The following is a 17,771-nucleotide window of genomic DNA, read 5'->3' as shown; positions in this document are numbered from 1 at the left end:
TGCATGGAACTTTGTGCGTCGGAATTGTGTACACACGATCGGAATTTACGACAACGGATTTTGTTGTCGGAAAATTTGAGATCCAAATTCCGACGGAAAATGTCCGATGGAGCCTACACACGGTCAGAATTTCCGACAACAAGCTCCCATCGAACATTTCCCGTCGGAAAATCCGACCGTGTGTACGCGGCATTAGGGTTGCATTCTTACTGACCATCAATGTAATGGACATTTTGCCATTGATCACCGTCAAACTGGTTTTCGCAAGGGTTCCACCGAGACCTGAAAATTATTTTAGGGGTTCCTCTTGGGTAAAAAGTTTGAGAAAGGCTGATATAATAGATTGTGCAGGGTTTAAGGATGAAATATTATAGAGGTAAATGCTAAAGCCCAAAATTGAAAACCCAATGTTGGATCAAATTGGACTTCTTAATACAATACAAAAGGTGCAATCCATTAGGATATAGGGGTCGAAAAACAGAACTCCAGCCAAAGATATCCAGAGATTTCCTGCCAGTATGTATCATACCCGTTCAGTCAGATTCACCTTTCAGCCAGCAGTTCTGATACGTTTAAGGGCCATTTCCGTCAACTTTTTTCAAGGTAGGTTGCCATATTTTTGTTCAGCCCTTCCCATTTACACAGGCTTGGGATCAACAACCAGAGTGTGATAACACATGTGTATAGCCACTTTAAACACAAAAACTAGAAACTGTTTAGACAGGAGCCAATTAACCTACCAGCATGTATTTTGTTTGGATAGTTGGAGAAAACCAGATACCCAGGGGAAAACCATGCAACCACAAAAAGAACATGCAAATTCAATTCAGATACCATCCTGGCCTTTAAGCGTTAAACCAAGAACTAACCACAAATGGTGCTAACCACAAACCACTGTGCTGCCTTTCCTCACAGCCCTTTTTTTCTACCACTAGATCTACTGTTGCTGGGGGGGTGTATTGATGCTGAGGGTTTCTTGCTGGAATGGATCTACTGTTGTTGGGATGGATCTATTGTTGTCAGGGAGGATCTATTGTTGTTAGGGAGGATCTATTGTTGATGGAGGGGTATGTTATTGCTGGGGGGGGGGGGGAACTATTGTTGCTCAGATGTCTATTGTTGTTTGTGTGTATCTTGTGTTGCTGGGGGGTCTATTGTTCCCAATGAGGATCTATTGTGGATGAGCGGTCTATTGTTGTTGGGGTGTATCTTTTGTTGCTGGGGGGTCTATTGTTACTAAGGAGGATCTATTGTTGCTGGGGGATCTATTGTTATTGGGGTATATCTTTCTGTTGCTGGTGGAGTCTATTGCTGCTGGCTGCTGGCTGATGGGGGATCTGTGTTGCTGGCAAGGGTATTTTATTACTGGGGAGAATCTATTGTTAATGGAGGATGGTTGCAAACAAGGCCATAACATGTGTTGTACCCAGGGCTGGTGTTAGAAATAAAGGGGTCCCATTTTTCTTACCTGACAGCAGCCCCCCCCCTCCCCCCCAATAATATCAAATTATATTTTTGCTAAAAATACAGTCAAATTATTATTATATGACATATTTGTTGGGAGGATCTATTGTTATGAAGGGGTCTGCTGTTGCTGGGAGTCTATTGTTGTTGCAGTATATGATTTGTTGTTGAGGGCGGGTCTATTGTTGTCAAGGGGGATTGATTGTTGCTGGGGGGGTCTATTGTTGTTGGGTGTATCTTTTGTTGGTGGTGGGGTCTATTGTTGTTAGGTTGTATCTTTTATTGCTGGGGGGGTCTATTGTTGTTGGGGAGCGTCGTTTGTTGCTGGGGGGGTCTATTGTTGCTGGCTGCAGAAGATCCACAGTATTTTAATGACTTTCTTGTTATCATTAAAGTGATACTAAAGGCTCATATGTTTTTACCTAAAATAAAAGGTTTAGACTTACCTGCTCTTTGCAAGATTATTGCACAGAGTGGCCCCTTACCTCGTCTTACAGAGTCCCCCTCCGGCGCTGTCCGCTCCTTCTCTTCTGAGTTTGCCCCCCTAGCAAACCGGGCCCATAGACACACAAAGTGTGGCTCAGCCACACCCCCTGATCCCTCCTCACCAAATTTGACTGACAGCAGCAGGAGCCAATGGGTCCCACTGCTGCCTGTGTGTCCTGTGAGAAGGGGATGAGAAGAAAGTGGGGATGCAGACAGGCACAGCGCAGGATCAAAAGAGAAGCCAGGTAATGTGGTATTTTGGTGGGTGGGTTTAAAGGAACAGTAAATGAAAGTTTTTTTTTACCTTAATGCAGGTAAAATAAAAAAATGACATACATTATATTTGGATACAGTGTTGCATGACATCGCAATTACCAGTTAAAGTAGCAAAGTACTGAATAGCAAAAAATGGCCTGTTCATTATGGGGGTAAAAAAAACCTACTGGAGATTAAGTGGTTTAAAAAAATTACCACAGTAGTAGCGTGAATGAAAGTGGCTTAATTATTTTACTAAATAAATTGACCCCCCAAGCCATTATAGATTGCCTTTAACCTCTAACTCATTCAATAACCGTTTTCATACCAGCCGTAACCACAGCATTGATATTATTTGACACCAGCAATCCCTTCAAATATCAATGGAAAAATTTGGTGCTAAAATACTAGAATAATTAATTGAGGCAGGCCTTTGATACTCTTTGATATCTGTTGAGCCACAATTTACGCAATAGGTGGTACCTGGTGCTGGGTCCCAGCAGGTCCTCCCACATATGTTGCAGCACTTCTTTGTCCCGGTACAGTCGCTGTCACTGGAACAGTTATAGGTGGGCTCCGGTTGGCACTTGGCTTTTATGTCTGGGCATTGGCCGGCTTTGACTGCTGAGAAAGGATAGAATGTGAAAAACATGATGGCGTAAATAAGCAGGCTACAGACAAGGAAGTGACAAAAGAAACAGCAAAGCTGAAGGTCCTAAATAGTAGCACAAGTTATAATGATACCTGGTTCTGGATTCCAGCAGTTCCTACCACAGATATTACAACATTTCTGCTCTCCAGAGCAGTCATCATCACTTTTGCAGGTATAGTCAGCCCTAAAACACTGGATTTTAAGGGGCGATGGACAATTTCCAGGTCTGACTGTGGAGAGAGGACAGAGAAAGTCAGCAATGTTGTACCCAACGAAAACAGGACAATAGTCATGAAGCTTTACACAAGGATAAAGATCTGTAGCTCAGGTAAATGGCTGTTATTTTCAAATCTCTTTGGCCTGGACAAAAATACCTGTCACTTTTATGAAAAATAGGATTTTTATAACAGCTTACCTGTAAAATCCTTTTCTTGGAGTACATCACGGGACACAGAGCAGCATAGTAATTGCTATGTGGGTTATAGGTCACCTTCAGGTGATGGACACTGGCACACCCTAAACAGGAAGTTGCCTCCCTATATAACCCCTCCCATACTGGAAGCAGTTTTTGTAGCAAAGAAATATACATATACCCTAGAAAAGAGGGGAGGGACCTCTGTGTCCCATGATGTACTCCAAGAAAAGGATTTTACAGGTAAGCTGGTATAAAAAATCCTTTTTTCTTTATCGTACATCACGGGACGTAGAGCAGCAATTACTATGTGGGACATCCCAGAGCAATGCTATTTGAGAGGAGGGAGACACAACAAGCAGGGCGCCAACAGACTTGAGGACCTATACTGCTGCCTGCAGCACACTGCACCCAAAGGCAATATCCTCATGCCTTTTTACATCCACCTGATAAAATCTGGTAAATGTATGGACTGAAGACCAAGTTGAGGCCTTGCAGATCTGAGCCATGGAGGCTTGGTGATGCACTGCCCAAGAAGCACTAACTGCTCTGGTAGAGTGCGCTTTGACTTGAAAAGGTGGAATCATACCTTTTAAACCATAGGCCTGAATTATAACTTGCCGAATATACTTAGAAATAGTGGATTTTGACGCTGCCTGTCCCTTCCTAGGACCTTCTGGCAGCACAACTAAGACATCAGTCATTCAGATCTGAGCAGTCGTCTTTAAATAGACCTTGACTCTGGGGCAAAAACACCTTTTACCGGGCTGTGTTTATGATCAGACCTAAGTACTCCAGTCTTTTTAGTGGTTTTAAGGAAGACTTCTCTAGGCTGAGAATCCAACCTAGGCTTTCCAGGTATTTGACTGTGCTGCGCATGCTTTGCTCCAAGCGGGCAACTGACTGGTCTACCAGCAATAGATCGTCTAGGTATGCCAGGACTGTTATGCCCTGTGCCCTTAGTCTGGCTAGAGGTGAAGCCAGAACCTTTGTAAATACCCGGGGTGCTGTAGCCAACCCGAAGGGCAAGGCTACAAACTGAAAATTGTGCTTTTCTACCTCAAACCGCAGAAATCTTTGGTGAGCGGGAAATATAGTTACATGCAGATATGCATCCCTGATGTCGATAGATGCCAGAAGTTCTCCCCCTTGTAGAATTGAAACCACCGACCTGATCGACAGCATGTGAAAAGAGCGGACCTTCAAGAATTGATTCCGATTTTTGAGATCTAGAATGGGTCTGACATCTCCATTTGGTTTTGGAACCGTGAAGAGGTTTGAATAGAACCCCAAACCTTGCTCTTCTGTGGGGATTTCCATGATCACCCCTTGAGACAGTAATACTCAGGGGAAAACCATGCAACCACAAAAAGAACACGCAAATTCAATTCAGATACTGTCCTGGCCTTTAAACGTTAAACCAAGGACTAACCACAAATGGTGCTAACCACAAAGCACTGTGCTGCCTTTCCTCACAGCCCTTTTTTTCTACCACTAGATCTACTGTTGCTAGGGGGGTGTATTGATGCTGGGGGTTTCTTGCTGGAGTGGATCTACTGTTGTTGGGGTGGATCTAATGTTGCCAGGGAGGATTTATTGTTGATGGAGGGGTATGTTATTGCTGGGGGGGATCTATTGTTGCTCAGATGTCTATTGTTGTTTGGGTGTATCCTTTGTTGCTGGGGGGTCTATTGTTCCCAACGAGGATCTATTGTTGATGAGGGGTCTTTTGTTGTTGTCGATATTACTTTGACACCAGCAATCCCTTCAAATATCAATGGAAAAATTTGGTGCTAAAATACTAGGATAATTAATTGAGGCAGGCCTTTGATACTCTTTGATATCTGCTGAGCCACAATTTACGCAATAGGTGGTACCTGGTGCTGGGTCCCAGCAGGTCCTCCCACATATGTTGCAGCACTTCTTTGTCCCGGTACAGTCGCTGTCACTGGAACAGTTATAGGTGGGCTCTGGATGGCACTTGGCTTTTATGTCTGGGCATTGGCCGGCTTTGACTGCTGAGAGAGGATAGAATGTGAAAAACACGATGACGCAAATAAGCAGACGAGGAAGTGACAAAAGAAACAGCAAAGCTGAAGGTTCTAAATAGTAGCATAAGTTATAGTGATACCTGGTTCTGGGTTCCAGCAGTTCCTACCACAGATATTACAACATTTCTGCTCTCCAGAGCAGTCATCATCACTTTTGCAGGTATAGTCAGCCCTTAAACACTGGATTTTAAGGGGCGACGGACATTTTCCAGGTCTGTCTGCAGAGAAAGGACAGAGAAAGTCAGCAACATTGTACCCAACGAAAACAGGACAATAGTCATGAAGCTTTACACAAGGATAAAGATCTGTAGCTCAGGTACGTGGCTGTTATTTTCAAATCTCTTTGGCCTGGACATAAAAACCTGTCACTTTTATGAAAAATAGGATTTTTATAACAGCTTACCTGTAAAATCCTTTTCTTGAAGTACATCACGGGACACAGAGCAGCATAGTAATTACTATGTGGGTTATAGGCCACCTTCAGGTGATGGACACTTGCATACCCTAAACGGGAAGTTGCCTCCCTATATAACCCCTCCCCTACTGGGAGCACCTCAGTTTTTGTAGCAAAGCAATATACATATACCCCAGAAAAGAGGGGAGGGACCTCTGTGTCCCGTGATGTACTCCAAGAAAAGGATTTTACAGGTAAGCTGTAATAAAAATCCTATTTTCTTTATCTTACATCACGGGACACAGAGCAGCATAGTAATTACTATGTGGGACATCCCAGAGCAATGCTATTTGAGGGGAGGGAGAAACAACAAGCAGGGCGCCAACAGACTTGAGGAACTATACTGCTGCCTGCAGCACACTGCGCCCAAAGGTGATATCCTCATGCCTTTTTACATCCACCTGATAAAATCTGGTGAATGTATGGACTGAAGACCAATTTGCGGCCTTGCAGATCTGAGCCATGGAGGCTTGGTGATGCACTGCCCAAGAAGCACTAACTGCTCTGGTAGAGTACACTTTGACTTGAAAAGGTGGAATCTTACCTTTTAAACCATAGGCCTGAATTATAACTTGCCGAATCCACTTAGAAATAGTGGATTTTGACGCTGCCTGTCCCTTCCTGGGACCTTCTGGCAGCACAAATAAGACATCAGTCTTTCAGATCTGAGCAGTCGCCTTTAAATAGACCTTGACCGCTCTCACTACATCAAGACAACGTAGTGACTTTTCTTCCCCAGAACATGGTTTTGAAAAAAACTACGGTAGGACAATATCTTGGTTTAGGTGAAAACCCGAGACCACTTAAGACAGAAAACTTGGATGAGGACGCAACACGAACCTATGCTTGTGAATAATTAAATATGGCTCTTTACAGGAAAGAGCAGCCAACTCTGATACCCTTCTTGCAGAGGATATAGCAACCAGAAACACTAATTTCCTTGACAGAAGGACCAAAGGAGTATGCTGTATCGGTTCAAAGGACTGTTTTTGCAATACTGACAAAACTAAGTTAAAGTCCCAAGGGTTCAAAGGTGATCTAACTGGTAGATTAAGCCGCATTACCCCTTGCATAAAACCCCGGACCAAAGAATGAAATTGACCGATCTTTGAAATAAGACCGATAAAGCCAAGACTTGGCCCTTAATAGTACTCAAGGCCAGCTTCATCTCTGCCCCTAATTGTAAAAAGGCAGGAATTTTACCTATGTTATATTTGCGAGGGTGCCAACCCTTGGATTCACACCAGGAAACATAAGCCCTCCACACTCTATAATATATGATTCTGGAAGCCGGCTTCCTTGTATTAGTCAAGGTAGAAATCACTGACCCGGAGAGTCCACATCTCTTCAGAATGTGGGCTTCATTGGCCAAGCCGTCAAACTTAGAGTTTGTAAGGTAGGATGAAATATTGGCCCCAGCGAGAGTGAGTCTGGACGCAGTGGAAGGGTCCATGGGTCCCCCACCGCCATCTTTACGATTTCTGCATACCAGGACCTTCTGGGCCAGAGTTACCGGCTTTCTTTCCAGCTTGATCCTGCAAAGAAGCCGTGGCAGCAACTGAATAGGGGAAAATGCATAAATCAGTGAAAACTGATCCCATGGGGTCACCAACGCATCTGTCCCGCATGCGAGAGGATCCCTTGTCCTTGACACAAAGTTGACCAACTTCATGTTGAACCTGGACGCCAAAAGATCTACGTCCGGGATCCCCCATCTTTGGCATATAGCCAGAAAGGTGTCGGGGTGAAGGGACCACTCCCCTGGGAACAATTGCTGGCGACTCAAGTAGTCCGCCTGCCAATTCTCTGTTCCTGGAATGAAGACTGCAGATTGGCAAGGAACATTCTTTTCTGCCCAAGCTAGAATATGGTTCACCTCTCTCTGAGCTTCATGACTCTTAGTGCCCCTTTGGTGATTGATATAGGCCACAGCTGTGGCATTGCCGGATTGGATCCTGACAGGACAATCCCATAACCTAAATGTCCAGGCCCCCAGAGCCAGACGCGCTGCCCGAATCTCTAGGATGTTGATGGGCAAGGCTCTTTCGGTTCTGGACCACTGTCACCACTGACAGTTGACTTTTCCAGTACTGCTCCCCAACCTGAAAGGCTGGCATCTGTCGTTACCACTTTCCAGGTAACTGGTATGAAGGATTTTCCCTTCTGCAGATTCCTGGTTACCGACCACCAACTGAGGCTCTGGGACACCTTTGGGGTCAGCGGCATTGGCAAATCTAGAGCTTGGACCTTTTTGCTCCAAACAGACAAGATACTGTTTTGCAACAGTCTTGAATGGAACTAGACATAGGGAACAGCTTCAAATGAAGCCACCATCTTTCCTAGCAACCACATGCAAAGGCGAATGGAGGGATCTCTCTTTGACCTAACCCCTTGCACCAGCTCTTATGGCGCTGATCTTTGCCTGGGGCAAAAACACCTTTTTCTGGGCTGTGTCTATGATCAGACATAAGTACTCCAGCCTTTTTAGTGGTTTTAAGGAAGACTTCTCTAGGTTGAGAATACAACCTAGGCTTTCCAGGTATTTGACTGTGCTGCGCACACTTTGCTCCAAGCGGGCAACAGACTGGTTTACCAGCAATAGATTGTCTAGGTATGCCAGGACTGTTATACCCTGTGCCCTTGGTCTGGCTAGAGGTAAAGCCAGGACCTTTCTAAATATCCATGGTGCTGTAGCCAGCCTGAAGGGCAAGGCTACAAACTGAAAATGGTGCTTTTCTACCTCGAACCGCAGAAATCTTTGGTGAGCGGGAAATATAGGTACATGCAGATATACATCCCTGATGTCGATAGATGCCAGAAGTTCCCCTCCTTGTGGGATAGAAACCACCGACCTGATCGACTCCATGTGAAAAGAGTGGACCTTCAGGAATTGATTCCGATTTTTGAGATCTAGAATGGGTCTGACATCTCCATTTGATTTTGGCACCGTGAAGAGGTTTGAATAAAACCCCAAACCTTGCTCTTCTGTGGGGATTTCCATGATCACCCCTTGAGACAGTAATCCGTCTAATGCCCGAAACAGAGATTGCCTTTTTCTTGGATGTTTGGGAATGCTTGACCTCAGAAAACGAGGCGATGGGAACTCTCGAAACTCTAGTTTTTACCCTAGAGCTATTGTGGAGATGACCCAACTGTCCTAAATTTCCTCCTGCCAGACTTCTGAGAACTGCAGAAGTCTTCCCCCCACCCTGGCGAGTGGGGGCGCCCCTTCATGATGAGGTCTTAGAATTCTGTTTTGTAGGTTTCCGCCCCCAGGACTTCTTTTGTCCCTGGGCCTGGGCGCCCCTTCATGATGAGGTCTTAGAATTCTGTTTTGTAGGTTTCCGCCCCCAGGACTTCTTTTGTCCCTGGGCCTGGGCGCCCCTTCATGATGAGGTCTTAGAATTCTGTTTTGTAGGTTTCCGCCCCCAGGACTTCTTTTGTCCCTGGGCCTAACCCTGAGGCTTTCCTTTAGACTCTGATGGCGAAGGCCGTCGCGACTGCCTAGAGGCTAAAATACTAAAAACATTTTAGGAGGGAGATAATGCTTATCTGGGTGATCCCACTCAGCATATATAAGTTGCTCCAGTAATGCATGAACAGGAAAGGCATGCAAAGTCTGAGGAGGTTTTAGAGAAACCAAGGAAGAAACTGAACTTTCGACTGACTCAGTTAAGGGCAGTCTGAAAGCAGAACGGACCCTTTCTGTAAGGGATTGTACTAGCAATTTTTCAGATTACGAGGCTGAAAAGGGTTTTTCCACAGCTGATTCCTCAGAAGAAGAAGAATCATTAGTCTGTCTTTCCTCCTGATTCCCAGAAGGTAACACATCTTCCCCTACCCATTGCTCCCTTGATAGAGGACCCAAGGCGGGGAAAGGGGATCTACCGTGTTTTCTATCACTCTGGATGGAAGAAGCGATTAAAGCAGCTAATCTTTCCTCTAACCCCACCAGGGCTGAGGAAAAAAACAATTTCAGTCACGTAGACAGGGGCTGAAATGTTAGAAGCAGCTGCAACACCCACCGGTCCCAAGTGCTCACCCAGGCCAGCCACTTCTGATACTTCAGGTGAAGATGGCATTGTAGAGGCATGATTAGAATCCTCATTGCCTGGGGGTGATGCCCTAGGTCCCCCTTTTTAAGGTGTTCGCACCCCCCTTTCTGGAAGGCATAGTCCTAAGCACAAAAGCAGAGGCACTAAATAAATATACCACTTGCTGAGCTATAATCCAGCAATAAAATGCTGCTAGTAATGTTCAGCCTGATGCTAAGTAAAATGTGTCCCTTTGGGAATGCCTATATGCATCACTCTTACGTGCCCCCAACGCTCCTGTGTCCGTAGAGCTTTGGATGGATCCAGTCTGTAGAAGATGGTTTCAATTAGAAAAAGGACCCTTCCAGCGGGGCTCTCAGAGCACATCTTTAACCATGATCAACACTTTAGACACTGGCAAAAAAAATGAGGTGCTCCTGGTATCGGAGGGGTTATATAGGGAGGCAACTTCCTGTTTAGGGTGTGCCAGTGTCCATCACCTGAAGGTGGCCTATAACCCACATAGTAATTACTATGCTGCTCTGTGTCCCGTGATGTACGATAAAGAAATATGTATCCTTATCCTGGTGTTTTTCACCTGGGAATTGAGTTTAATGTGTCAGAGGAACAGGTAGGTACATTTATACTCTGGCTAATTGCGCCCATTAAAGATATTTGGACAATAAAGAGAACCATTAGACATGAGCAGATGATTTTTCCAAACTTAACTTTACAGTGAAATGATTCACTTAGCCTTATTGTCACCATTTGCTTGATACAAAAAAAACAAAACAAACCTTCCATTGAACCCTTAAAAACCACCATAAAAAATAGTTTCAACCTTTCCTCTTGACTCCAATGCATTTTGACAAAATTACATACCTTGCTAAAATGTCACAATTTCTTTTTTATACCAATGTACAGTGGGATTTCAGTTCAGGGGTCAGAGTTCAGGGGTCAGTAATAAGTGGGGAGAGTTCAGGGGTCAGTAGTAAGTGAAGCAGAGTCCAGGTGTCAGTAGTAAGCGAGGCAGAGTTCAGGGGTCAGTAGTAAGTGGGGGAGAGTTCAGTAATAAGTGGGGGATAGTTCAGGGGTCAGTAAGAACTGGGGGGAGTGCAGGGGTCAGTAATAAATCGGGGAGAGTTCAGGGGTCAGTAATAAGTGGGGGAGAGTTCAGGGGTCAGTAATAAGTGGGGGAGAGTTCAGGGGTCAGTAAGAACTGGGGGAGAGTTCAGGGGTCAGTAGTAAGTGGGGGAGAGTCCAGGGGTCAGTAGTAAGTGAGGCATAGTTCAGGGGTTAGTAATAAGTGGGGGAGAGTTCAGGGGTCAGTAAGACCTGGGGGAGAGTTCAGGGGTCAGTAAGAACTGGGGGAGAGTTCAGGGGTCAGTAAGAACTGGGGGAGAGTTCAGGGGTCAGTAATAAATCGGAGAGCGTTCAGGGGTCAGTAGTAAGTGGGGGAGAGTCCAGGGGGTCAGTAGTAAGTGAGGCATAGTTCAGGGGTTAGTAATAAGTGGGGGAGAGTTCAGGGGGTCAGTAGTAAGTGAGGCATAGTTCAGGGGTCAGTAATAAATCGGGGAGAGTTCAGGGGTCAGTAATAAATCGGGGAGAGTTCAGGGGTCAGAATTAAGTGGGGGAGAGTCCAAGGGTCAGTAGTAAGTGAGGCTGAGTCCAGGGGTCAGTAGTAAGTGAGGCATAGTTCAGGGGTCAGTAATAAGTGGGGAGAGTTCAGGGGTCCGTAAGAACTGGGGGAGAGTTCAGGGGTCAGTAATAAATCAGGGAGAGTTCAGGGGTCAGTAATAAATCGGGGAGAGTTCAGGGGTCAGTAGTAAGTGGGGGAGAGTCCAAGGGTCAGTAGTAAGTGAGGCTGAGTCCAGGGGTCAGTAGTAAGTGAGGCATAGTTCAGGGGTCAGTAGTAAGTGAGGCATAGTTCAGGGGTCAGTAATAAGTGGGGGAGGGTTCAGGGGTCAGTAATAAATCGGGGAGAGTTCAGGGGTCAGTAGTAAGTGGGGGAGAGTCCAGGGGGTCAGTAGTAAGTGAGGCATAGTTCAGGGGTTAGTAATAAGTGGGGGAGAGTTCAGGGGTCAGTAATAAATTGGGGAGAGTTCAGGGGTCAGTAGTAAGTGGGGGAGAGTCCAGGGGTCAGTAATAAATCGGGGAGAGTTCAGGGGTCAGAATTAAGTGGGGGAGAGTCCAAGGGTCAATAGTAAGTGAGGCTGAGTCCAGGGGTCAGTAGTAAGTGAGGCATAGTTCAGGGGTCAGTAATAAGTGGGGAGAGTTCAGGGGTCAGTAAGAACTGGGGGAGAGTTCAGGGGTCAGTAATAAATCAGGGAGAGTTCAGGGGTCAGTACTAAGTGGGGGAGAGTCCAAGGGTCAGTAGTAAGTGAGGCTGAGTCCAGGGGTCAGTAGTAAGTGAGGCAAAGTTCAGGGGTTAGTAATAAGTGGGGGAGAGTTCAGGGGTCAGTAATAAGTGAGGGAGAGTTCAGGGGTCAGTAATAAGTGAGGGAGAGTTCAGGGGTCAGTAATAAGTGAGGGAGAGTTCAGGGGTCAGTAATAAGTGGGGGAGCGTTCAGGGGTCAGTATTAATTAACAGAGTTCAGGGGTAAACTTATAGCGAGGTATTGGTTGTCTACCCAAATTTTGGCGAGCAAGCAATGGATCGAAGCAGTTAACAACATTCTTATAAGTGAAAAGAATAGCTATTATCATAGAAAATGACCTAAGAAGTTCGAAAAAATATGGCAATGTTGGTTGGGCGCCCCAGAAGTAGCTCCTCCACAACTCGTCCTCACCAGGCTACTACAATGTTGATAGCCCAGTGAAGATGTGCTTACAGTTTAAAGAAACATGCAATGGTGGACACACATTATGGCGAGACGCAGTGGACAAGCTGCTTTCGCGGTAGAAGGTACGTATATAGCTATAAGGTCATATATCAGAAGAAGAGTACTCTGGTATAGTCAGGTTGAAATGTTTTTCCTTTTGCTTTTTTTCCTTTTTTAAGTTTCCGCAAAGGGCAATATGGAAGATATACTGTGAATTTATATAAGATACGGTATAAAGTCAAAATGAATACTCCCAGTATATGTAAAGTTGTTTCTGTCTCTTGTATGGACTGTATATATGCATATCTGTATTGGAAGTGCCTTTTGCTTTGTTACAATAAAAGCCTTTTGATTAAAATAAAAAAAACAGAGTTCAGGGGTCAGTAATAATAAACGATCAGCTTGGCTTTCAGACTAATGCTGCACTTCGCCATAGACTTCTATTATGTCCCACCAAAATCACCTTTATAGTTTTTGTTTTCAGAAAGTGCTGAAAAACCACATAATAGAAGTCTATGGAAAAGTGCTACTAACCCACATGAAAACTGCAGGTACATTGCACTGCAACCATGCATCAGTGTGAATGCACTCTACTGGGGGGAGGGAATAACAAAAGCATTTTTTATGGGTGCAGGAAGGCTTTTGTTTTATTTAACCATGCCCTTTAAGCCCCTCCCAGTGTTAACACAATTTGGCCACAGCTACCATTTGGGATGCACAACCTAATGCAATAGGCTGCAATATGCCCACAGTACTTTGTTTTCTACCACTAGATGTCCTCAGTCTGATAGCCAGTATGATTCAGTCCACCTTCTCTGAGCCCAGGTGATGCCAGAGCTGCTATAAATTGTGTACTCGTCTATCTGCCTATCTTTAATTGCCATAACAGATATTATTGCCAGCCATGAGAAGTGAAGCTAACCCCTTGTCTGAAAGTAGTGTTTATTATGAAAAATAATGCACTTGTTCTAGATTAGTCAATTGGGTGTAAACTTTCATGTTTGGGGGTTATTACCTGTAAAGGGCTTCACGCATGACTGTCCTTCTCCGGAGGCACAGCATTTCTCCCCCATCTTGCAGTCTGAATCCCGGCTGCAGTTTACAGAATGACATTGGAGGGAACCGGACTTACCGCCATCATTCCTGGGACAAACCCCCGCCGGCTCTGCAGGAATAATTAAACATAGCACTCTGGGAATCCTTGATCATGCATTTTATATTTATTTGTAAAGCAAAGATAGTAGGGGTTGCTTTACTAAAACTGGTGCAGCCTTGCATAGAAACCAATCAACTTCCATTTTTTTATTATGTCATAGCTTAATTGAACAAGCTGAAGTTAGAAGCTTATTGGCTACAAAGACAGCTGCACCAGATTTTGCTCTCTCCAGTTTTAGTTAATCAACTCCTATAAGTCGAAAAAAAAAAAAATCAATGTAAAAACAAATTTGTTTTTTAATATTCGCTTGATTGAATAAAATAATAGCTTTTCCTCTAATAAAACGTCCACTGGAAATGCTTGAATAAAGGTGGATTAAAAAATGTCTACTGTAAATACACGAATAAAGGCGTTTTTTTTTAAATGTCCACTGTAGGTGGAGTAATAAACCCAAAAGCAATAATTTATTATATTGCAGTTTACCAATTCTTAGATACGATGGCTGCATTATTTATAGTTCTTCCTTCAAAGTGTCTTAAAAATAACCACTGTAAATGCTTGACTAAAAGTGGCTTTTAATATTTTGTTTAATACTTTTAATTAAACGAATAAAAAAAATAAAAAATTTACCCTAAAACCAATATAAACTCCCTTTTTACTCCTAACGCTGTGTTCATAATTGCGATAACCCAAGCAGTGGTATTACTTTGACACGAACAATCTCTTCAAAAAAACATGGAAAAAAAAAATACTAGAAGTAATTGAGGCAGACCTTTGATAGTCTTGGGGGGTTATTTACTAAAACTGGAGCATGGAAAATCTGGTGCAGCTCTTCATAGAAACCAATCAGCTTCCAGATTATATTACCAAAGCTTAATTGAACAAGCTGAATTTAGAAGCTGTTTGGCTACCATGACAGTTTTAGTAAATCCTCCCCTTTGATATCTGTTGAGCAACAATTTACACAATAGGTGGTACCTGGTTCCGGGTTCCAGCAGGTCCTCCCACATATTTTGCAGCACTTCTTTGTCCCGGGACAATCACTGTCACTGGTACAGTCATAGGTGGGCTCTGAACATTTGACTTTTATGTCTGGACATCGTCCGGCCCTGACTGCGGGAAAGAACAGAGTGGGTGGTCAGTGATGGCTCCCTATGTTAAAGTTCTTAGAAGATTCACAGTGCTTTACCTCTGTCCGGGGGCACGCACACCAGGCCACAGTTGATGCAGCAGCATTTCTTGGAGTCGGTACACTGGCTGTCATTGTGACATTGGGAAGGACCGGGCCTGGCATAGATACAGATGGATGAATCGAAGGCTGGACATACAGGAATCAGATCTGTAGGTGGAGGCGGTGCTGCAAGATATTAGATTACAGAAATAGTTACCAACTTAGATCAGTATTGCGCAACCTTTTTTCAGTTGTGGGACCCTTTAACCACTTCAGCCCCGGAAGGATTTACCCCCTTCCTGACCAGAGCATTTTTTGCGATTCGGCACTGCTTCGCTTTAATTGACAATTGCGCGGTCGTGCGACGTGGCTCCGAAACAAAATTGACGTCCTTTTTTTCCCACAAATAGAGCTTTCTTTTGGTGGTATTTGATCATCTCTGCGATTTTTTTTTGCGCCATAAACAAAATAAGAGCGACAATTTTGAAAAAACGCATTATTTTTTACATTTTGCTATAATAATTATCCCCCAAAAATATATAAAAAAACATTTACATATATACATATGTAAAATATGTATATACATATTCTTCTACATATTTTTGGTAAAAAAAAAATCGCAATAAGCGTTTATTGATTTGTTTGCGCAAAAGTTATAGCGTTTACAAAATAGGGGATAATTTTATGGCATTTTTATTAATATATTTTTTTTTTACTAGTAATGGCGGCGATCAGCGATTTTTATTGTGACTGCAACATTATGGCGGACATGTCGGACATTTTTTACACATTTTTGGGACCATTGTCATTTATACAGCAATCAGTGCTATAAAAATGCATTGATTCCTGTATAAATGACCCTGGCAGTGAAGGGGTTAACCACTAGGGGGCGGGGAGGGGTTAAGTGTGTCCTAGGGGAGTGATTTCTAACTGTCAGGGGGATGGGCTGGGGTGTGACGTCACTGATCTCTGCTCCCGATGACAGGGAGCAGAGATCGAGTGACACATGTCACTAGGCAGAACGGGGAGATGCTGTTTACAACGGCATCTCCCCGTTCATCCTCTCCATGAGGCGATCGCGGGTATGCCCGCGGCGATCGAGTCAGCGGGACCCGCGACCCGACTCACGGAGATCACGGCAGGCGCGCGCACACGGCGGCAAATTCAAAGTAACGTACGGGTACGTTACTTTGCGCAGCCGTGCCATTCTGCCGACGTAAAAGTACAGGAGCCGGTCAGGTACCGGATAAAGGTCTGCAAAATCTGGAGGCTACCCAGTCTAAAATGAAAAAAAATCTAAAGACAGCCTGGGATAAGGCACACAACCATCTTGATGGAATTAACTTCACATCAAAGGCCCTCCTTCACATCAGATGACCCCCATCATACCAGAGACCCCCCCCCCCCATCACAGCTCCCACTTTAGAGGCCCCGATCACATCAGAGGTTCCCTACATCACATCAGAGAGGCCCCCCATCACATCAGAGGCCTCAATCACACCAGAGTTCCCCCACCCAATCACACCAGAGGTCCCCCCATCACATCAGAGGCCCCCCATCACATCAGAGGCACCCCATCACATCAGAGGCCCCCCATCACATCAGAGGTCCCCCCATCACATCAGAGCACTACCTATACATCAGAATCCCTCCTTCACATCAGATGTCCCCCCATATTGTCAGATGCCAACATCACACCAGAGACTCCCCCATCATAGCTCCCCTTTAGAGGCCCCAAATCACATCAGAGGTCCCCCCATCACATTAGAGCTCCACCTTAACATCAAAGGTCCTCTATCACATCAGAGCCCCCATTCACATCACAGCACTCCTGTGTGTACTGTAGCTAGGTGCTTGGCCAGAGACCAGGGTTGCCAACTGTCTGTAAATTTAATGACAGTTTATAAATATGGGGTGATTCATAGAATATGGGGTGATTCACAGACTGTAAATTGGTTTACAGTCTGTAAATGTCCCTTACAGGCAGCTGCCATCAGTAAAAAATGTGGCCTAAACCAGGCATGGGAGGTTCTGAAGCCAACAGGACTCGGCTGCACTCCGCAGGGCTCAGATTGGGGGGCAGGGCAGTGGTGTCATGGCACTGCTTGGCACCTTCTACATAGTCCAAAGGAGCACTGTCAGTGGAGGCAGAGGAGGAGCCTGGAGACAGTGGAGGAGTCAAGAGCAGGTCAGCGGAAGTGCCACCAGCCAGGCTTGCCACTATGCACTGGATTGGACGGGAGACAGTGGAGAGAGGAGTTAAGAGCAGGTCAGCGGGAGATCCACCAGGCCCGCCACCATGCAGCATTTCAGGGATGTCAGGTACTCAGCTGCTTGTTTTGCTACTGTACATAGGTAGCTTAGACCACAATATCTGACAATTCCTGACCATCATGTCCACAGCCTCTAACCATCTCCTGTACCATGTCCGCAGTCTCTAACCCTCTCCTGTACTATGTCTGCAGCCTCTATTTATCTCCTGTACTATGTCCACATTCTCTAACCATCTCCTGTATCATGTCTGCAGCCTCTATTCGTCACCTGTATCATGTCTGCAGCCTCTAACCATCTCCTGGATCATGTCTGCAGCCTCTAACCATCTCTTGTAACATGTCCACAGCCTCTATTCATCTTCTGTATTATGTCCGCAGCCTCTAACCATCTCCTGTATCATGTCCGCAGCTTCTAACCATCTCCTTTATCATGTCCGCAGTCTCTGACCATCTGCTGTATCATGTCTGCAGCCTCTAACCATCTCCTGTATCATAAGGAAAAGGGAAGTAGAATGTACAAGGCTGTCTCCAAATTAAAGAT

The 17,771-nt window shown here is 44.9% G+C and overlaps 1 protein-coding gene across 4 annotated transcripts in view; it reads right to left on the bottom strand.

Annotated features, from left to right (window-relative positions):
* LOC141139099 (uncharacterized) overlaps positions 1-17,771 on the bottom strand; it is a 64,837-nt gene that overhangs the window by 15,680 nt on the left and 31,386 nt on the right. For 2 of the 4 annotated variants that reach the window (XM_073624912.1, XM_073624909.1), the window contains exons 5-11: positions 14,976-15,143; positions 14,765-14,899; positions 13,646-13,795; positions 5,401-5,538; positions 5,147-5,287; positions 2,950-3,087; positions 2,689-2,829 (exon numbers count right to left, since the gene is read on the bottom strand). In XM_073624912.1, the coding sequence (XP_073481013.1) occupies positions 2,689-2,829; positions 2,950-3,087; positions 5,147-5,287; positions 5,401-5,538; positions 13,646-13,795; positions 14,765-14,899; positions 14,976-15,143 (1,011 nt within the window). The remainder of the gene's footprint in view (positions 1-2,688; positions 2,830-2,949; positions 3,088-5,146; positions 5,288-5,400; positions 5,539-13,645; positions 13,796-14,764; positions 14,900-14,975; positions 15,144-17,771) is intronic. The other 2 variants (XM_073624911.1, XM_073624910.1) reach the window with 2 other exon arrangements.

The sequence above is a fragment of the Aquarana catesbeiana genome, linkage group LG04 (genome assembly GCF_042186555.1).
Source record: "Aquarana catesbeiana isolate 2022-GZ linkage group LG04, ASM4218655v1, whole genome shotgun sequence".
Lineage (NCBI taxonomy): Eukaryota > Metazoa > Chordata > Amphibia > Anura > Ranidae > Aquarana > Aquarana catesbeiana.
The sequence above is the reverse complement of the archived record's forward strand: the minus strand, read 5'-3'. Positions and strand labels throughout refer to the sequence as shown.